At 45.6% G+C, this 22,811-nt stretch overlaps 1 protein-coding gene across 2 annotated transcripts in view; it reads left to right on the top strand.

Moving 5' to 3' along the window:
* The window catches only part of WBP2 (WW domain binding protein 2), a 417,756-nt gene extending 395,593 nt beyond the window's left edge, over window positions 1-22,163 (top strand). For both annotated transcript variants that reach the window (XM_069654739.1, XM_069654740.1), the window contains exon 8: window positions 20,505-22,163. In XM_069654739.1, coding sequence (XP_069510840.1) covers window positions 20,505-20,555 — 51 coding nt within the window. In that variant the 3' untranslated portion in view covers window positions 20,556-22,163. The remainder of the gene's footprint in view (window positions 1-20,504) is intronic.
* Window positions 22,164-22,811: the final 648 nt, after the last annotated feature.

Consider the following 22,811-nt stretch of genomic DNA (forward strand, 5'->3'; position numbering starts at 1 on the left):
GGTTCTGTTGTGTTAGCAGCATTGCAGAAACACGAAAACATCTAGCTAATCAGTCGCTCACCAACTGTACCCCCACGGGGTTATGGTATCTCTTTCAAAAAATCTTGAATTGTTACATAAAGGGTAAAGAAAAGGAAAACATGGTTGCCAAAATGAATCTTTAGTTCCAAATTCAATAGACCAAAGTCATATGGGTAGTCCAAACGTAGTTTGTGTTCAATAATGTATTCTTATTGGAACAGGGGTCAGCTTATTGTAAGTACAACATGGGTTCATATGCCAATGCATTTTGGAGAAAATGCTCCTTCATCAGGGCGAACCCTATCTTTCATTACATTTCACAGCAATGCATTAAACAATATCAATGTTTTAAACAAGTCATAGAATGCAATACATGTCAAAAAGAAAATACATCAAAAGGAAAAATACACATACCATGGGTGTTCCATATGTCACGTCACAGTGTAGTCAGGGGAGAGTAGAAAAGAGACAAGAAGATAAGCAAATCAGAAATGGTGGTGAGCTAATCCCATCAAAACTGTGTTTGAAACCGTTAGAAAAGCATAGGATCTCTTAACATTTTTGTTGTCTTCTAAACATGTGACAGCATCAACATCATATATGCTATAAAATGTCCCTATGGACTATATTATGTAGGCAAATCAAAACTCTACCAAGACGCGATGGAATGAACATAGGTCATATATTCGGAATTCCAATGTAAATTCAGCAGTGGCACGCTATTGGAAAGAAAAGAGACACAATCTTACTCAAATCCGGTTTCAAATTCTTGGAAGTGGTTCTCAGAAACAATCCACATGAAGATTTGAACTTGAAGCTAGATAGAAGAGAAATTTTGGATGGACAGACTTGGCACCCTGGCGCCTAATGGACTTAATGAAGAGATTCATTTCCATTGTTATATTTAATCACTGTCTGTTCCTAAACACTAAACATTTTTAACAACATTCCAAGCGTTTTTACATATTTTTTAATGTATTTCTCAACTCATTGTACACTATCTGACTTCATATTGAGTGTGGGAGCACGTTACGAAAGAAACGCATTTGACTATAGAATGTCGTATTGTTTTTACTCGCATGACTTTCAGTTTGACACAAGAGTAACTCCGCTCATGTTAACAGGATGCCGCAGTTGCATGAATCGGGGAAGCAACGGGATATGCTTATGTTACGAGACACAACAGCTTTTGTTTGTCTGGGAGATACTTTCTTTTGGTCACCATAATCTTGTGTACCTGTTTTTGTATGCTCCAAGTACAGTTATGTCTCTGATTTTGCAGTAACCCCTCTTTCACATATAAATACAGATAAGCTGTAGTTGCGCATGCGGTTTTCCCACATACCGCACACAACGGAGTCACATCTCCATCTATAATGTGACAGTTACACTTGAGCAGGCGGTACGTCCCGATCGCCTCTCACCGAGACAGTTGTCCTAGGCGTTGTTAGGCAGAAACCTGTGCAGTTCCCTCTGGGATCACTGCAAAATATTTAAGACTACAGGTGTTTGGCAGTAAACCCACTTGGTAGCAGTCTGTACAGATTCACTTGGTAGCTGTGGCTGAGCAGTCAGACTTCCCTCAAGAAGAGTTAGGCAGTATACAGAGTATTCACAATAGGTCAATAGGAACACAGTAGAACAAGCAAACACTGACCAGAGCTTGGTGTAAAAGAGATATAATTATTTATTTAAAACCACATCTAATAAAACACACAGGCACTAATATTAAGCAGTTCAAAAACACGATAACTAAAAGATATACACTCCCTTAAAAGAATATTAGACAAGTCTTAAGTAAAGCCCCACTTATTTTCAGACAGCGGTGAGCGCTTAACGCAGATGGCACTCTAATAATTCGTTTTAAAAGGGAGAGAAAACCAGAGTATACATTGAAACAGATCCCAACACTTTCACAAGAACACAGCAAGAGAGGAAGGCAGAGTCAAACCGTGAAGTTAGAGTTCAGAAAGCCGGATCCACTTTAAGAGGATCAGAACGAAATGTGTCCAAGGTCACACGGTTGAAAAGTGCACAAAAGTCTCAAAGGTTCAGAAAGAGTTGGACCAAAAGAAAGGGACCAGTTAGATGGTCAAGGCGGCCAGCCCAGTCCAGAAGGTTAAGGGATTATTATTACCTTGTAGCAATCTTTATAAAGGGAGGCCTGGCGGACACGGTACCTTAAAGTGGTGAGAATACTTCAGCGGTGGCAGTTGTTCCTGACAGCAGATGCAAGTCGGTGCTTCGTCCGGGGGAAGAGAGGATCTCGTCGGGGAGGAAGACAGGAGTCCGTTGCACTGTCAGGGAAGAAACCAGCCGCAGAGTTCTCAGTTAAAAGGAGCGGTCCTTTTTTTCGCGGTCCAGTGGTAAGTGGCTATCCGGTTGCCGGGGTGCTTGGCACGGGCAATTCGACCACAAGATGTCCTGGGATGCGAGGAAAAGAAGGTAAACTGGTTGTGCCCACCAGTCAGGGGAAGAAGACTCTCCAGCAGGGAGATCTTCTCTGTCGTCGGGAAGTGGTGAGTCGGTTCCGCAGGGCTCCACCGGTGGTGTCGTCGTAGCAGGTCGGCTCAGCTTCTCCCTCGTCGGATTCTCAGGTCCTGTGGCGACTTCTGGAGTTCCAGTCCCCAAAGCCCTGCTTTTATGCAGCACACCCCCATTCACTCAGCCTAGCTGTCCACTTGGGCCAATCACACAAGAGTGTGACTTGAGTTACCAAGGTAACTCAGTCCAGGGTGCCTAAACCCCCTCCCACACCCCCTGTGGTACCCAGACAGAGTGGCACCACTTTTGGAGGCTTCTGTGGAGAAGTCCGCCAAAAGTGGAACAAAGGGCTCGACTTGGGTTGGAGTCACAGAAGAGAACACAAACGCCATTTTAGAATAGAGTCCTGGCAAAAAATACCAACCGGTGAATTAATATTAAATAAATAAACCGGCGGTATGTTCAAGGCTATGAGAATTAAATAATTAAAGTTGGTAGCCGCGAACAATGGGAAAATCCCATAGGGATATATTCGCAGTCGAATATAAAAAGTAGTATCCACTGCCACCAGCCAAAACTCGATCAGGGGGGACGGAGATGTGCCCCCTCGACTAACAGACCCGGGGCAATCGAATTGCCCCGAACAGTACGTCCACAATATAATGGTTTGTACTGGTTTCTGTTCATAATTTGGGATTAGTAAAGCCAATGGTGACTTTCCATACCCTGGGACTGACTACTGTCTCCCAGGGCATGTAGTCTATGGTGGGGTGTCACTATGACACCCCTGTGTCACTGCACGGAGGGTGCTGTGTAACACACATAGTAAAAACATATGCGACCCTATGGAGTAAAGGACCCCATAGCCCATAAAACACATAAACAGTCAAAGGAACACCATAAATCATGTCCAAGAGTGGGAGAAAGAGTCTCACTCTTGGCAGGAGAAAAAAAAATCCAGCAATCCAGCAAAGCTGCTGGGGGACTCACTAGGTTAGGAAATTCAGCCTAAACCGAGAATTCTCGCTAACAGGCGTCACCTTATCCATCAGCATTAGACACTCAATATATTCTCCTTTCGTATACACATGGAGTTTCTAGTTATCTAAAACCCCTATTAGATTCACATGGCGACTTGTCCTCAACAGTATCGGCACCATAGGGCACACATCTTGTTTTCGGGCAGGACGGCCTGCCATCTGCGAGATTACAGCCAAGGGTTTGCCTCGCTACAGCGTCCCGTATCCATAGCAACGATTACAACTGTGAACTTGCACATCGCCCCATGTCCTTGTAACCGTTTCACACAATTTTTCATACCTTCTTTTACTGCATACACTCTACCAGTAGCATATTCGTGACACTTGGCATCACTTGACAGCAATGGCAGGTACAACAAGTGAAATTGTCCTCCATTCGACTAGATTCGGGATCTGGTGAATCTTTGCCCCTGCTACCAGTCATCTCTCTCATTTGTTGCTTGCTTTGCCTTACAAGCATTTCCTCATCCAAGTATTCCCGGATGATGCATGATTGAAGATGCATGAAACCAGAATTTAATGTTTTTTAAAATTAATAAAGTAACAAATGTTCAGTGGGCCAATGGTGCATATAAGACACCAATAGCAGTATAATTGCTTAATAAACTATTAAACAAGGTATACTCTATAAATTGGAAGCCCATAGAAAAAAGCGCTTTGGAACATGTGAGGCAGATCTAAATGTAAGCTCTGAGGTTTGGCAAGATATAATAGAGGGCTGATCGTTTGGTTCAAGAGACTTAAATACTAGATGTCTCTCATATAGGATACTTCAGAGTTCTTACTGCTTCGCTTTTCACGCGAAAACTATTTGTCAGTCTAATGCAGACCTCTGCTGGATGGGATGTGGTCAGAGGGGCATTTTTGTGCATATGTTATGGGATTACCAGGAATACTAATATTTTGGCAAAAGGTGATGGATGCAATTGAGCAGACATTATGAATGACCATTGAAAGAACAGCAATAGTGTTGACAATATCTTTAACCAACTAACAGAGAAGGTGGACAGAATTTGCAATAGCAAATGCCAGGAGGATAATTGAGCAGTTGGAAGGTGGTCCGGTGCTCACTGTTCAAATCTCGTAAAGAACCTGTGCCACAAATTACTGGGTTTGAACATATTTAGCAAGAGGATCATTCTTTGAACTAACCATTGCGATTATTTGGGAAGCTTTTCTATACCACGTTTAAATAATATTTATTACTAATGTGAAGGCAGAGGGTACTACGCTACGTTAAGTTGATTTCTACTCATCATGTGGGTTGGCTAGTGAGCAAGAGAGGGATAGGATAGATGTTATGCTCATCTGTTGATGCGTGTAGAACCAGGATGAACTGGGGGGAGGGGTGTGTGTGTGTGTAGTGTGTGATTAATGGGCTTTCGACTTGATGTGTTTCTTTACTGGTAGCCTGTGTAAATGTCTTCGGGCCGGAGTGGTGTGGTCTTTTATATTTAGTCTCAGCAGTAGCGTTGCTGCAGTGTTTTGGATGAGTTGTAGTTTTTTGGTGAGGTGTTCGGGCATGCCTAGTGTGAGAAACCAGAAGGTGTCTTACCCATTAGTCCCCAGGGATCTGTCATTCAGGTGGCCCGACACGGCCATCGCTTTTGGATCCAGTTCCTGGGGGTGAACCAGTGCGGGAGGATCGCCACGGTGAGGGATGAGTGGGAGTGGGGCACCGGATGGTGAGATGTGGTATCCCATACCCTGTAACACCTTTACCCCATCCTACCTAGGATATTTACGAACTCAATCCCCCTCCCCTTTTTAGAACACAAACAGTTTCTCACAGACAGCCCGCGATGAGAGACTAACACCTGCGCCGTATACCTGACATGTCCCAATACAATGGTCAGGCAAGGCTAACAAACTACTTACCATCACACACACCTGACTTCCATTGCACTTCCCCACACGGATAAAAGGTGGAGCACAAGAGCACACTCTTAAGCGAGGCAAAGCACACAAGGAATCAGCAGTTCCAAGATGGCAGTTTAACACGAGGAGAAAGACAGCGAAACAGAAGGGGATCGCAAGGAGGGAGTTCCCTTGATATTTTCGTCAAGGAACTGTTACTTTCACGAAACCTCGATTAGAAAGCGTAAGACCAGGAAACCAGGCTGAGGAATCCTGCATTGTTTGTCGCATGTACCCAGGGCCCTCCCTCGTCGATAATCAAGGTGGGGAGAATCGCCAGCTGCCATGTTACTGTCCTTATCTCCAACAACAAAGTAGCGTCAGTGAAATCAACACAGCCGGTGAGTTGGGGGGACAGATACGAGACTGGTCTGTGTTGAAGCCAAGGTTGCAAGCGGCAACATTGTATGGCGAGAACTGGAACGAACTGTATGAAACACGTGTGATAACCAACATGAGTAAAGTTAAACTGCAGATGATGGATTCAATTTTGAAACCAAGATACAACACCTTTGACAGAGTGGTTCAGCACCGCGTGCATGCACAATTGAAAGTCTCTCTAAGGTATGCAGCTGAGAGTTGACAAAAGTGAAAGAGTGGTGAAGGATTGTGAATCGAAGTGGTCCTGCAACGGGTCAGCAAAATCCTGTGCACTATCGAAAATCTTCGATGTTGATACAGTAAAGAATATTGATGGCAAAGTACATAAAGTTGGTCCGAGCCTGGCAGAGGGAGAACATTTGAAAGTGTTGTGTTAAAGGAAGTTTGTGTTTAAAGTAGATAAATTGGTCCGAGCCTGGTGGAGGAAGACTGATTAAAGATTTTGTGTAAAAGTGGCTCTGAGCCCGGCAGAGAGGGTTCTGGGGGAAACCGTGAATCACCCGAGAAATTGGATATGTGAACATTCTAAGAACATTGTGTTGAAGAGGCTCTGCCGAGATGAATAGTAAATCACCTAAGAAAATTGTTTATATGTGAAATACATAATGGAAAGGAACTTTATTCTTTGTTGCATCAGGCCCTCTGAAAGAAGAGACTTTGAATGGCAAAAAGACTCTGACACAGACGGCCATGATGTTGAAGTTTTGAACTGCACCCTCATGCTAGAGAAGCCAGAGACTGTGCTAAACCTGAGTGTGCCGCATTGTCCCGTGCTGAAAATGTGGGGAAGGGAAGCCAACAGCTTGAATATTTTGACATATCATTTCTTGAACACTTTTTTTTCTTTTGCATAACATTGTTTCCCACACTATTTGCATTTAGAGGTAAGGATTGGCAATATGTCTGTTAGTATAGGCCCTTTTATTTTGACAAGACACCACTAGGACTGCGTTATTATTTGATGGTCGTAGCTTGCTCCCATCTTTAGATTTAGGATTAGATAGGCGTTTTTCAAACCCAATTGAAGTTCAGTAAACACCCTTGAACTGTGGTCACTTGTGTCTGTCTTACTGTTGATACCATGCCTTCCTTACACTAGGTAGAGACATTTTGCATAGTCTATCCTAGATAAAACCAAGGAGAGGATTGCAAGGGTTCTGTGTGCGAAATGGAGGTAGGGGAGGATCCCTGTCATTAATCGCATGGTGTAGACATTATTTTTGTTCCTATTGTGTTGTCTTGAGGAATGCCAGATTTGTTATCACTGTTGACATCTATCATTGTGTTCTCATGCTCGGGAGCCAGGTGAGGAATGTCTATGTTGGAATGTCTTCTCCTAGAGAGAGAATTATTTCTGTTTTGGTTGGGTTTAGTTTGAGGTTGTTGTTTGCCATCCAGGTTTGTTAGTGAGGCTTTTGTTAAGGGCCTTGTCGGGGTCGTTGTTAGTTATCTTGAAAATAAATTGCGTGCCATATCCATAGTTGTAGGCTGTCGGTCCAGTGGTTGGAATGAGCTTTACTAGGGGGTTATATAAATGTTGAAGAGGAGTGGGTAGAGGTGTGAACCTTGTGGTAAACCATGGGTGATATTTGTTGTGTTTCATGTAAATGATGGAATGTGGGTTCTTTCAGTTTGGTCGGTGAGGATAGATTGCAGCCATAGTAGTGCAAATCTTTAAATACCGGATTCCCCCAGTCTCTTGATTAGAATTGTGTGTTAGTTCATATCTAAGACAGCTGATATGTCCATACGTATGAGGGCCGATTGGATGTTGTTGTAGGCGTTACTTTTTACTTTTTCCCAAATGGAGAGGAGTGCCGATTCTGTTCCTCTCATGAGTCAGAATCCAGCCTGTGATTAGCCAAGTATTCTGTTTCTTTCTACATGACAGAGTAGTTCTTTGTACACGTGGTTCTCCAAGATTTGCACTGGGAATGATAGGTTTGATATGGGTCTGTAGTTAGTAGGATCACCTGTATTTCCCAGAACATCTTTTAGGAGAGGTTTGATGTATGCGGATTTGAATGAATTTGGTACGATTCCCCTGATTAGAGAGAGATTCATTAATAGTCGGATGTAGAGCGCTGGTGGTGTATTGTTGGCGAGTAGCATTTTGTAGATGTCCGGTGGACTTGGATCGCTGGTAGATGCTGCTCTGTTGGTATATTTGAAATTGATTGAGTCTTGTGTTGATTGTTGGGGTGCTGGTTTCTGGGAAGGTATTGTGTATGATCCAGTGGGATGCGTCGATAGCCGGTTGTATTGCTTCTATTTTTGCTCTCATGTCGGCTGTGATGCTGTTATATATGGTTTGCGAGGCTACGACGCTGTTTTTGCATGAAGTTGGTTTTTTTTATTTTATTTGGTGGGGAGGGGGTAGGTTGATTCAGCACTTGGAGAGATGACGGGACATAACCTCCAATGCTTGGACACTGCGACAGTTGCCCACAGCTCCTGCCTCCCCTTGATATGATATGTTATTTATAACGCGCTTAATACCCAGAGGTTTCTAAGCGCGGACCTGGGGATCGAACCTGTGTTGCTTGGTGTTGTCTTGCTTCCAAAGCGAGCACCTTGCCACTGAGCTATCCACTGGGAGGCCAATCCTTGAGAGATCTGGATCCGCTCCTCTTACAGGAGCTCTTTACCCTGTTGGAGAAAGGTGCGATAGTCTGTACCTGCAGCGGAGAGGAATCAAGGTTGGTACTCTCCCTATTTTCTAATCCTCAAGATGGACATAAGACGGCGAGCCATCTTGGACTTGAGAGGCTGAACAAGTTCCTTAGGAAGGACAAGTTCAAGATGGTAACTCTTTCGCAGGACCTTCAGGCCCTTCGACTCCAGAATTGGTTGGTGTCATTGAACCTTCAGGGTGCTTATTTCATGTGCCAATTCATCATAAAAACAGAATGTACCTGAGGTTTGTGGTTCTCATTATCAGTTTCAGATCCTGCCATTCTGGCTAACCTCTGCCCCAGGGTCTTTGCCAAGCTCATGGCAGCAAGTCTGAGGGAGGGGAGTCGCATGTACCCCTACCTAGATGATTGACTGATAAGAGCTTGTTCTCCTGAACAGGCTTCAAATAATCTCTGTCATACTTGCCACTTCCTCGACAGGCTGGGTTTCTCCTTGAATTTCAAAATGTCCCACTTCATACCATCGCAGAAGGTTTGGTTTATTGGAGTGGTCCTGGATTCGTCCTCTGGGAAAGCTTCGCCCTCTGAGCTGAGGGCTCCACATCTTTCATAGGTGGTCCAAAGGTTTCAGAGTGCCCAGTCTCTTCCAGCCTTCAACTTTCTTAGGTTGCTCGGCCTCATAATACCATGCATTCGAGGGGATTGTGTCCTCCGATGTATTCCACATCTTTGACAGGTAATTACCACAGCTGTGCTGCTTCGGAAACTTTTTCGGCGTAGGCGTCCTGCATCGATGATGTTGATACGCTCCCTCGAGGACCGTCTCCGACGGTCGACGCCACCGGATGTTATAAGTAGGATGCCCTTAGCCTCAGTTCCATTTTTTCCGCGAACGTGTTCGCTTCGAAATCTCAGCACGCATCGGTTCTCTCTTGTTAATTAGTTCTTCGAAAATCATTGTGTTAATATGAAAAATATGTCTTTGTCTTCTGCTACCCCGAAGTCGGGCTTCAAGAAGTGTCGGGACTGTGGTTCGAAGATGTCTCTGATGGACCCGCACAACATCTGCCATTGGTGCCTCGGTGAGAGCCACGCCACGGATGACTGCGACGAATGCCAGTCTTTGATGTCAAAGGCCTTCTGGGAGCGGAAGAGGAAGCTGTCAGCGAGTAGGGTTTCAAAACCCTGTAAGTCGAAGTCCGCTGGACTTTCGGCCGACTATTCGAGGGGCGATGCTCCGCATCAGCGTAAATCCAGGGGGTCTCGTTCCAGGAGTGGGTCCCGCCATTCCTCTGCCTCTTCGAGGCATGCACAGAAGCGCCATCATCGGTCGTCTTCCCCGTCCTCGTCTGAGGCCTCCGCCAGACGGCGGGTTGCTTGTCCCACCAAGCATTCATCTCCGGAGGAATGGAACGCCTTCCGTAAGGAGATGATGGTGATTTTTGAGTCTCAGGGCACCATTCCGACCGCACCTTCGAGAGAAGCCGGCAAGGAACGCTCTAGGGCCCCCGCTCGCACGCCTTTGGGCTCGGGCGGTCTGCGCGATCCCTGGGAACCTTCCAGGTCCCGGTCAGACAAGGAGGATCGCCATTGTGCCCGCTACAGGTCCCGGTCCTCGACGCCGTCGAGACCGTTGGAGCCTGTGAGACCTTCGAAGAAGGCATCAATGCCATCAGCGCCATGTCCGTCGAGGGACTTTCCCGAGGCTCGGGCTCCGAGGAAGCCATCCGCGCCGAGGCCGTCGAAGGACACGCTCGGGGCTCCGGCCTCCAAGCCGCTGTCGAAGTTGTCAGCGCCTCTGTCGACATCGACGCCACTCCCATCAACGCTTTTGGAGGAATTCTTGCCAGAGGTACCCCGGAGAGCTGTCGAAGCTCCTAGAAAGGCGCTCAGCAAGTCTGTGCGGCCTGTTCTTGACCCATACTCTGTTCCTCCTCCCACGGTGGACTTGTTCCAACCCTTAGACGCTTCCTCAACCTTTGAAATGTACTCCGAGGATGAGGTGCCTCCTGAGGTTCCTGATGACTTGTTGTCTGAACATAGCCAGCTGGAAGACCTGCGTCAGTCTTTGCACGACGCCAGTGGTCTTGATGCCTCCCCAGAGGTAGAGTTTGGCAGGCCTGAGCCTGGTACGCATGCTGAATCATCGTACAGGCGCCTCATGTCGAGGGTGACAGAGTATCTGGGGGGGGTCTCCTCCACCTGTGGATTGTCTGCAGGATGACCTAACAGATATCCTTGACCAAGGTCAACCCACTGACCCAGTCTTGCCATTTCATATGACCTTACAAAGAAGGGTGGCGGCACCTTGGACTGCTCCGGAGAGTCTTCCGGCAGTTAATAAGTCATTGCCGAAAAAATACCTTCCAGCCAGTGGCGACCCCTGCTACTTGTCTACGCACCCCACTCCGGAGAGTTTGGTGGTACAGGCGGCTATGGCCCCAACAAAGCAGGCGGCGTACCCTACGATCCCTCCCGATAGGGACGACAAACGTTTTGACAGTTGGGCGAAGAAGGTATTTTCTTCTGGGGGTATGGCTTTAAAGGCAGCCAACACCATTTGTGCCCTGGCAAGATTCACACACACTCTGTGGAATTGTGTGTCGTTGGTGGCTGAACATATTCCCGAAGGGGAGGAACGGGATGGTTTTCTTGCCCTCGTTCAGGATGGCAAGGATGCCGAGTGTGACAGTGTTCAATGGGGTCTGGATGTGGCAGACTGTGTCAGCCGGTCCATGGCGGCAAGCACCGTGATGCGCAGGTTTGCGTGGTTGCAGAAGTCGGGATTTGCTCCTGATGTACAGTCCCGGCTTCTCAAAATGCCCTTTGATGTGTACATCATTTTGGCAGCAAGGCTGACGAGAGCCTTGAGAGGTTGCAGACCTCCAAAGCTGCAGCAAAGTCCTTGAGCGCTACAGTGCATCAACCTCCGCCTTTACGGCCTAGGGGACATCAATGGAGGGGAAGCTCCTTTCAATACTACTCTTCCTTTAGTAGATGGAGGGGGGCTGCCAGTCAAAGGGGCCAACGTAGGAGTACCAGAGCTGGAAAACCGGGTACTTTGGCAGTTGCCTCTTTGCCCTCAGGCACTGCCGCAGCCGATTGCGCTCAGTCATGAGGGCGTGTCCCATGGTTCGCCGGTTGGGGGAAGGCTGGCGCAGCATCTTGTAGAATGGCGTGCCATTACTTCAGATGTGTGGGTTCTGGAGATCATAGCCCACGGCTACTGTCTTCCTTTCCGGCAGAGGCCTCACGACAATCCACCGGGGAAGCTCTCTTTGAAGAGTCCGGATCCGCTCGTTGCACAGGAAATCATATCCCTGCTGGAGAAAGGCGCCATAGAACTGGTGCCTGTATTGAAGAGGAACAAGGGATGGTATTCCTCATATTTTTTGATCCCGAAAAAAGACGGGGGATTAAGACCCATCATGGACTTGCGTGGTTTGAAACAGCTCCTCGGGAAGGACAAGTTCAAGATGGTTACTCTTTCTCAAGTCCTCCACGCCCTTCAACTTCAGGATTGGTTGGTGTCTCTCGACCTCAAGAATGCTTACTTTCATGTGCCGATTCATCCCAAGCACAGGAAGTACCTGAGGTTCGCGGTTGGCGACTTGCATTTTCAGTTTCAGGTCCTGCCGTTCGGTTTGACCTCCGCCCGAGGGTCTTCACCAAGCTGATGGTAGTGGTGGCAGCGTATCTCAGGAAAGGGGGGGGGGGAGTCACGTCTACCCCTACCTGGACGATTGGTGGTTCATGGCGCGCTCTCCCGAGCAAGCCCGGGATCATCTGTCTGTCACCTGCCACTCCCTTCACAGGCTGAGCTTCTCTCTCAATTTAAACAAGTCCCATTTGACACCTACCTAGCGGCTCCAGTACATCGGAGCAGTGCTCGATACATCCCTGGGAAAGTGTTTGCCTCCCCAGGTGAGGGCTCATCACATTCTGCAGATGGTGGACAAATTTCAACGTGCCCAGAGTCTCCCGGCGTTCGAGTTATTGAGGTTGCTCGGCCTCATGGCATCCTGCATTTTACTGGTGCCAGAGGCCAGACTGCGGATGAGGATCTCTGCAGTGGGCACTCAAGATGCAGTGATCACAGTTCTCTGGCAGGATGTCGGATCCCGTCCGGATTCCGCCCTTGGTCGGCCAGGACCTTCCGTGGTGGGCCGAGGAAGGAAATCTGTTCAAAGGGGCTCCGTTTTGGCAACCATGGCCGAGGTGACGATCGTGACGGACGCATCCCTCACGGGTTGGGGAGCTCATGCCAACGAGCTGATAGTCAGCGGTCGTTGGTCTCTGTCGGAGTCCAGACTCCACAGCAATCTGTTAGAGCTGCGGGCTGTCAGGCTAGCCCTGAAGGCTTTTCTGCTGTCTGTGCGGGGAAAGAATGTCCCGATTATGACAGACAATACAGTGGCCACGCACTGCCTCAACAAAAAGGGGGGGAGGGGCAAGGTCACTCCCACTGTGCAGGGAGGCGATGCAGCTCTGGTTCTGGGCCATCCAGCAGGAAATTTCGATCTCGGCAGTTCATCTGGCAGGAGACAAACGCAGCAGCGGACGCTCTGAGCAGGCAGAGCACGGTCTCTCACGAGTGGGCTTAGGAAGTTCATTTGGAGATCTTCGCCCTTTGGGGGACCCCGCAAGTGGATCTCTTCGCCACCAGTGTCAACCGTAAGTGCGAAAGATTCTGCTCGCGTGAATTTCCTCCAAGAGGAGCCTTAGGGGACGCGTTCGTAGTGGAGTGGTCCTTCCCACTGCTGTATGCGTTCCCTCCAGTCCCTGTCATTCCGCAGGTGTTGCGGAGGTTTGGTTCCCGGATGATCCTCATTGCTCCGGCGTGGGCCAGGAGAGCGTGGTACCCAGACCTTCTAGACATGTCCATCTGCCCTCCAAGTTGTCTTCCCTACCGAGACGATCTGCTCTCACGAGAGGGGGGTCAAGTTCTCCATCCAGAGGTCAAGTCTCTCAGCCTTCATGATTGGTATCTGAAAGGCTGAGATAGAAGGATTGGGATCTCCCTGAAGACGTGATGGAGTTGTTGCTTTCGGCCAAAATGCCCGCAACGAAATGCCTGTACAGTTGCCGTTGGAAGAAGTTCTGCGACTGGTGCAGGGTACAGAATGTGGATCCTTTCCAATGTTTCATTCCTTTGGTTTTGTCTTTTTTGCTTTCTTTAGCCCACAAGGGCCTGCAAGAGGGTACCATTAAGGGTTACCTGGCAGCGCTGTCTATATTTAAGCGCTTGTCTGAGGAATGTTCTTATTTTAAAATCCCTTTGATATCTCAGTTTCTAAAAGGGCCAACTCATGTGTTTCCACCTTCACCTTTCCAGGTGCGGGGATGGGATTTGATTTGGTTTTGAAGTTCCTGATGGGAGCTCCGTTTGAGCCCATTCTTGTCCATTGCAACTGTTGTCCTTTAAAACTGTAGTTTTAGTTGCGGTTACTTACGCACGCAGAGTGTGAGTTGCAGGCACTTTCTGCCAAACTACCCTTCACTGTGTTCCATAAGGACAGGGTTGTCCTGCGGGTTACGGCCTTCCTTTCTGCCGAAGGTTGTGTCGAAATTCCATCTGAGCCAGAAGGTAATTCTTCCGGCATTCTATCCTCCTCCACATCCTGGTAAGGAAGAGGAGAGGCTCCATAGGTTGGATCCTAGGAGAACTTTGAGTTTCTATCTCTCACTGATGTCCCGGGTCAAAGTGGACGATCAGCTCTTTATTGGTTATGCTGGAAGGCGTTTAGGTCAGGCTGTTTCTAAGAAGACCTTGTCTAGATGGATCATTTTGACGATCTCTGAATGTTATCGTTTGGCGGGGAACGACCCTCCTGTAGTTTTACGGGCCCATTCTACTAGGGGTATGGCTGGCTCCACTGCCCTACAGAGGGGTGTTCCGATTCGCAATATTTGCGAAGCGGTTACATGGGCCTCTGTCCATACTTTTGTAAAACATTATGCCTTGGACTCTATTCGTAAGCAAGATTTAGCCTTTGGCAAGGCAGTCCTCTATTCTGCAATTTGATTGGGCATTCTAAATTTTCTAAATTCTTTTCCCACCTCCTTACGTTGGTACTGCTTTGGGAGTCTGTCAAAGATGTGGAATACGTCGGAGGACACAATCTACTCGAATAACAAGTTACTTTCTTACCTGGTAACGTTCTTTCGATGGGATGTTCCTCTGACGTATTCCACATCGTACCCTCCCTACCTGCCCCTCTACAGAATTTCTTATGCGATTGCAGCTTCCGTTTCCGCAAGGCTTTCTGTAGTCATTCTGGCAGAAGATTGGTGCCACACGTTCTGGGGGAAAAAACTGCAATTGAGGCTACGGGCGTCGTGTGTCCTACTTGTAACATCCAGTAACGTCGACCGTCGGAGGCGATCTTCGGGGAGGGTATTGATGTCATCGACGCATGACGCCTACGCCGAAAAAGTTTCCAAAGCAGCACAGCTGTGGTAATTACCTGTCAAAGATGTGGAATACGTCGGCGGAACATCCCATCGAAAGAACATTACCAGGTAAGAAAGTAACTTGTTCTTTTCCTGGTGCCAGAAGCCCGTTTGAGAATGTGGTCTCTTCAGTGGACCCCCAGACACCAGTGGTCTGAGATTCTCCGGCAGAATGGCGGACTTTGAGGCTCTAAACAAAGTCACACAGGATTTCCTGTGGTTGGCCTGTCGGGAGAACGTGATGAAAGAAAAACCTTTTTGACAACCATGGCCAGAGATGACAATTGTGACGGATGCCTCCCTCACAGGGCGGGGAGCCCATATAAACAACCTTTCAGTCAGCGGTCATTGGTCTCTGTCGGAGTCCAAACTTCACTTCAACCTTTTAGTGCTGAGAGCAATCAGACTAGCATTGATGGCTTTTCTGCCTTCCACGCAGGGGAAGACTGTCTTGATAATGGTGGTCAGTACAGTGGCCATGTGCTACCTCAACAAGAGAGGGGGTGTATAGTTACTGCTTCTGTGCAGAGAACAATGCAGCTCTGGTTTTGGGCACTAAGAGAAGGAATCTCTCTACTGACAGTTCTCCTAGTTTAAGAAGAAAACATAGCGGCAGACAATCTGAGCAGGCAGAGCACGATCTCCCACTAGTGGGAGTTGGCTCAGGAAGTCCTTCTAGAGATCTTCGCCCTTTGGGGAAACCTCGGGTGGATCTGTTTGCACCCAGTGTCAACAGGAAGTGTGACCTATTCTGCTCTAGGGAATTTCCTTTGAGAGGAGTTCTAGGAGGCACGTTTGTAGTGGACTGGGAATTTCCACTTCTGTACACTTAGTTCCCCTCATTTCTCGTGCCATTAGGAGTGTGAAGAAGTTCGGGAAATCCATGATCCTGATTGCTACAGATTCGGTCCGGAGAATTTCGAGAGATGGCCATCTGCCCTCTAATTCGTCTTCATCAAAGAGAGGGCTTGCTCTCGAGAAATCAGTACTCTGAACCATCACACCTAATTTCTGAGAGGATAAGATACAACGATTGGGACCTTCTCGCAGATCTAATGGAGGTGTTGCTTTCGGCCAGAAGGCTTGCAGCAAAATCTCTGTACTGCTGCCATTGAAACAAATTTTGCAGCTATGGCAGAGATAAAGGTTTTGATCCTTTTACATTCAAGACTTCGACTTTATTTATTTTGTTGCTTCATCTGGCCCATTAGGGGCTTCAGATCTGCACAGTAAAGGGTTTTATTGGGCAGTATTTCTATTTTTAAGCATTGCCCTGATGAGGGTTGCTATTTAGAGGTCCCTATTGTAATTCAGTTTTTAAAGGGATTAACCAATATCTTTCCCCCAGTTCCATTTATTGTACCTGTTTGGGACTTGAATTTGGTGTCGAGGTATCTAATGGGGGCACCTTTTGAACCCTTACATTCTTGTCCACTCAGAATGTTAACCCTTAAAACTATTTTTCTGATGGCAATTACATCAGCCCGCAGAGTCCGTGAGCTTCAGGCTCTTTCTGCTAAGCCACCCTTTACTACCTGTTTTAAGGACAAGGGGGTTTTGAGTCTGCGTCCTTTTTTCTTACCAAAAGTGGTATCTGACTTCCATTTAGCTAAAAAAAATAGTGTTGCCTGCTTTTTATCCAGATGTCCAAAATCAGGCAAGATGGTCTTTGTGGGCTCTTCAGGTCACAAATTGGGACAACCTGTCACCAAGCAAATAATCTCTTGTTGGATAATTCTATGCATTTCAGAATGCTATACTTTGCCTGGCAAAGAGCTGCTCGATGATTTAACAGCATATTCCACCGGAGGAGTGGCTACTTCTTCGGCTCTTCAGAGGAGAGGCCTGTACAAGACATCTGTAGTGCGACAACTTGGTCCTCTTTGCACACTTTCAGCAAATATTATTGTCTGGACTCTTATGTCTGGTCAGGAGACAAGATTTTCCAAGGAGATACTTCACAGCATTGATCAACAATAAATTCTTGGTTCCCACCTCATTCTACATACTGCTTTGGGAGTAGATCAAGGATGGGGAATACGTGGGAGGACACAATCCATTCGGAGAACAAATTACTTACCCCTCGTAATGTTCTGTCAACTGGATGTTCTTCCCACGTATTCCTCATCACCCTCCCATCCTTCCCTTCTATCTTGCAGAGAATGTTGGTGTTCTTACCCCTTCCTCTCTTTGTGTCTGTGTCATTCCTTTAAGACAGCTGAGATTGGGAGGAAAAAAATAGAACAGTCAACGAGTGTTGTGAAAGCTTCTTATACCAGCATCGACGTGACACCCGGCACGCGAAAATATGGAAAAAAAAGTGTCCGAAGCTGCAAGCAAACTTATGGATATATCAAAGATGAGGAATACGTGGGAGGAACATTCAGCCGGAAGAACATTACCAAGGGTAAATAATGTGTTCTTTTGTGGATTTGTTGCTTATTTGGATTCTCATGGTATAGTATGCTTTCTTGGCTTTCTGGACTGTCTTTTTGTATAGGCGAATTTGTCATTGGTAGATAATTATTTTCCATTGGGTTGTAGTGCTTCCGCCAACACTTTTCTAGTTTACGGGTTTGTTTTTTTTAGTTCCCTCAGTTCCTCTGTGAACCATCTTGCTGTGAGTTTTTTTGGTGACAGTTTGAAGAGCTTTAAGGGTGCTAGTTGATGCAACGCGTCTGTGATCCAGGTGTGAAGGTTCTCTTCAACTCTGTGTGGTGTCATTTTGTTTAAGCCAGATTGGTCTGCTTTGGTAGTCTCTAATATGTGTTAAAATTTCAAGATTAAATCTTTTCTAGTTTTTGTTTGTTGCGGGGAGCTTTGTATTTGTGTGCATCATGCGGCTCAGGATTTTGATGGTGAAAGGGATCATATGATGGTTGCTCCAAATGATTGGTACCAGTGGGGTGGCGGCTGAGTTAATCCCTACAGAAACGCTGCGTTTTCCACTCTGTGAGCAGGTCCGTTCTCCATTGTTTGAGATAAAGAGTTTCTAGCTGGGCACGGAGGGAGTTTGTTGTGTTTTCATATTCACTTTTGAAAAAAACTATTTTTGCACAGCGCACACCTAATAGTTCAATTATTTTTGGTATTTGAAGGATAGTTTGTGGGGTGCCGGGGAGAAAAACAACTTTGACACAGGGTTGTATTAATCTATGAAAAACCAACAGATGTCCATGCACTTATGGAACTCTCCCGTCCCCTGCACACACTTTCAATTGTATATACAATCAATATTTGTTACATTTACCATAATTATTGGGAACAAAAACTTAGGAAACCAGTTTTTAGTAAATATGGTGTATTTCTAATTAATTGTTGCTGTAATCCACATATTTTATATTTCACTTCAGTACATCAAAACATTTACTTCTGTGTTAAAGGCATACTAGAAAAAATGCAGTTTGCAAAATGTGTTCAATTTCCTTTTGAACCTCTTGGTCCTCATGAGCAAACAATGTTAATAACAATCACTCGATGCGTTTCGGAGTTTAGATTGATCCCCTTCTTCAAGAGTTGTTCATCCACTTTCACTCTTTCTTTCTTTTGCTTTTTTTCAATCACCTATAACATATAATGCTATAATTAGATTATATTTTTAATAAATTACTCTGTCATGTTGCCATAATCACTTTAACAGTAATAATCGTTTAGATGATCACTTATATCTAGGGGCATCATTTAATCTAAAGTCTGGTGTTAGTTAACACAGAGTGTCAACAGCCTTAGCTTGTAAGTAATCTAAAAACCACGTAAAAAACAAGCTAACTGTTTTAAAAGAAAGGATATGTATAAGTCTTTTATTGCAAGAAACAACAGAGTATCCGTGATCTGTTAATACACAGTCTGACGCTAATTAGGAATATCTCTAAATTGCAATTACCTTGGAGTCTGTAATCGTTTGTCTCCACCTTTCCAGTTAATGTGATAGCCCTGTCCCAGCTTGGGTAGTTTAGAATTCAAATTGCTGTCAATTTCGCACTGTTCAGGAGCTCATCCTAATAGATATATATCTTATTTAAGTGGTATTCCCTTCAGATCTGGGGTGGTACAAATGTCCTTAAAAAATGTGTGATAAGAAATTGGGTTGAAAACACCCAATTTCAAATGGGTTTGTTCGGCAGCCGATGATGGTGTTTGTTCAACAAAAGGGAGTCCCTCTTGGGTGTACATATCTAGTGGGAATTGTAAAGGATAAGTCAAACGATCATATTTTTGTAGAATTCTAGTTATTTCAGTAGTAGCTATAATGCAGTAAGTGGACCTTACTTAGTCTATCCTCACTCACCTCTTCACTGGATCAAGGTGCAACCTTGGTGAAGCCGTTCAGCACATCGCGGTGTTTGTGCTACAATGCCAAAATGGCCGTTTATTTATACTATGACGTCATCACGCCACGGCGTGATGACGTCACTCTCTAAAAACGTCAACTAGGTTGCGCAATCCGATGGGTATCTCTGTTCCGAGTCATCGTAGTTAGATGTTTGGTTGTCGGGGTGGTTCTATCTCTGGTTATGTAAGAAGTGTAGATGGTGAGGGATTCTAGCCTAGCTCTAGCTCTTATAGGTGTCTTTATGAAGTTGTCTTCTCCATTGTCCGGTTCAGTGGTTTGGTAGTATTCCCTGGGTCCTTTTGTTGTTGGCTGTTGGTTTAATATACAACGAAAAACAAAAATAAGAGAAAATGTGGATAGATGCTGCCTTTTTCTTTGAAGAGTTGAGTTGTGCTGTCAGCTATACTGCTTCTGGAAGTAGATCATATCCCACAGGATATGGCTTCCACATGACATGTAGACTTGCTAGCATATTCATTCAGCTGTTCTGTTAAGAATTATTTTCCTTCTGTGAAGACACAAATGTGACTGCTTAAAAGGTTCCTGCTTTAAAGCAAGGGCTCCAAGTGGCAATTCTACAACTCGGGGACTGATTCAGAACTTTATGTAAAATGCGAAAATTGGCATTACGTGATGTAACAACACTTTTCTTATTCGCTCCAAATTCTTCATCTATATAAATGCAGGTGGAATTATATTTAAAAAAATTTCCACCTAAAGTTAAGAATAAAGCCCTCGGTCGGTAAATTAAAATACAGTCCTGTAATCAGACCATTTTTCTGTTGCATGAGTGACCATTTAGGGAAAATACACGTTGTTGTTTTGAACAAGGTCCAATGTTTGCAACATGGAGGTGTGATTGCATAGCTGCTCAGCTTTCATGCTTCCTTGTACCTCTTCATCTTTTTTCTGGGGAGGAAAGTACAGGATAATGATCCAACTCTCGTAAAACCAAAAACTGCCCTTGAATCCTAAAAAGGGGAGAAAAAAACAGGGAGTAGAGGGTAGGAATAGATGAGGAGCAGTTTAACAGAGAATAACATGGCGCATTTGTGGGGTCCTCTAAGCAAATGAGCAGGGACAGTTGGGAGTATGAAAACAAATTTGAGGAGAAAAAGAAATGGATCTACAATTTAACCCATGCATGACCTTTTGTTTGTTGCCAACAATGTCTGAGCGTCTTATAACCAACAGATTAACTATAAGAGCTACATAACTTACTTTTTTTTTCTCATTTAGAATCAGCCTCCTCCTCCCTACTTTCCTCCAGAGGACAAGAAAACCCAGTAAGGCGCACTGGACTAATCTGCTCGTCTGAATCCTGCGCACCTTCAGTCTGCCACTCCCTCTATGGCTCTGTAACCCTTCAACACACTATGATTGTCCTTGTTGTTAAAAATGACTGCCCTACCCCTTGCCCCCCCTGTGTTCTAAGCCTCTTCCTGCCTACCAAAAAGATGCATTCTATATCCCCGTACCCTCATCTGCTGAATTCCCCAGTATTGGCATCAAGTGATGGCTCTGCTTGCAGCTTAATCCAACGTTTCCAGTCTTCTTACGCTCCAGCACTTGACCAGTTCTTCTTTCAGCGCAGAGATGCTGTTACTCTTTTTCTGCATCCCCTTAAGCCCATATTTCTTGCACTCAAATGTCCACATCATGTGTTTACAAAACTGTGAACGTCCTGAATTTCAAAAAACGATTGCAATGTGCCAGCCCTTCTTTTGCATTTGAGCCTTAATTTTCGGAATGATAATTGTTGACACGTCCGTTTATGCTGTGCCTACACTAATGCAGGCACAATGAGTGACCATGGCAGGCCCTGGTTGCTTTGGTTTGTTCAGAATCAACAAAATTGTACTTTATGACTTTAACACCTATTAAGATGGGTGCATGGTGAAAGTTGACGGTCTCTCCCCCAAACAACCGGAAATACAGTCACGGTGCTAAAATGAGTCTCATCCTGGCTGACTTTAAGGAGAACCTTTGATTGGAGGAGTGGTTTTTCAAAGTTATCCCAAGACACAATCACTCTCATATATTGCACACAGGTTGCATGGCCTCCGCACTATAACAGTCATCATGAGTGAGGTGGAAATCTTTCTCAAGAGGCATGCACTTTAAGAAATCTTTTGTGTAGCATGGAGGTTAATTTGCTGCTATGAAGATCCTGCACTGAAGGGTATCCATGGTCCCAAGGACAGTATATCCTCTGTTTAAGAGACAACGTAGCTGACCTGGAACTTGGTGATTTCCAGTCAGGTCATTGCTTCTTGAAGGACATTTGGGAAGGGCCAGAGCCATTTACTCATTATGGTAAGCATTCCACTACTTGAATTTCGACGCAATGACCATTCTACCTATAAGGTGTCTTTATAACAAATGTTCCAGCCCTGAGATACCTTTATAGCCACCATTCTACTCATGAGATACACATATGGGAGCATTCCATCCCTGAGATTTCTATATGCCTAAAATTGAACCCCCAGCATTTCCAGGCAGCCCAAAGTCCATTCCTGAAATTCCCTTGTTGCTAACATTCCATCCTTTGACTTCTCCATAGCCTATGATTTACAGAGCATTTATTTACCCCTGGGATCATCGCCTCTGTGAACTTTGCACTTGCCGACCCACGATTTCACCCCTAAGACTGTTCCCCACACTGCCTGGCTGTATTGCAACCTTGAATTCAGACCTAAGCGTACCCTCTGCGAAGTCGCTGTTCGTTTTGTTCCTGCTAATTTCTTTCTGACTGATAGTAATTTTAAGAAATGCTTAGTTTATGTTTATTTATGATTAGGTTAAAATAATATATTAATATGATGAAATAATGCATATGTTGGGGTGCATTTTGAAATGTTTCCTGAAACCATAAATAAAGTCTGACATAGTTTGCTCTCCCTGTGTTCACTCATCTTTCTGCTGGCCCCTTCTATATATATGACATTCCCTATTTTTCCTTGGGCATTTGCTACTAATAGAAGTTCCGCTGCTGCAGTTCTCTTCAGTGTCACTTAAGGGTCCACCAGTATTGGCGCTTCTCCGTGACAGAAGGGATCTTCCGAGAACTTTGCCGCTTGGGCCTTCCACTTGCCTCTTGTGAAATAGATATTTCCGGGGTGGGTGGCAGTTTTTGTCTGTTCAGACACTACAATTGAAGCCTTTACTTCATTCATAATCAATCCTTCCAACCTTACCCATTGAGGTGTGTTGAGAGCTTCCATTTTCTTCCAACATCATATCCAGATGGAGGGTTGCTGCCCTCTGATTCATGCAGAGGTTTGCTACACTGAAATGTTATTTTCCCACTGAAGGGTACATTTTATTCCTGCAAAGCATTGATTCTATTCCAGGTTCCCAGAGATTCTCCAGCATTAGTTATTTCATAGATTCACCTGCTTTGAAATTTCCCACCATCAAGCTGGGAATCCTCAGTTACATACTTCCCGATATTCATGAGCTCTGCAGCATGTTCATCTTGTTTCGGGTAATTGTACTCAGTCAATGGGAGTTTGAGTACTGAGCTCCACCCCCGAGGCCATGTCC

Source organism: Ambystoma mexicanum, chromosome 3q, assembly GCF_040938575.1.
Source record: "Ambystoma mexicanum isolate Mex_15411 chromosome 3q, UKY_AmexF1_1, whole genome shotgun sequence".
Classification (NCBI taxonomy): Eukaryota; Metazoa; Chordata; class Amphibia; order Caudata; family Ambystomatidae; genus Ambystoma; species Ambystoma mexicanum.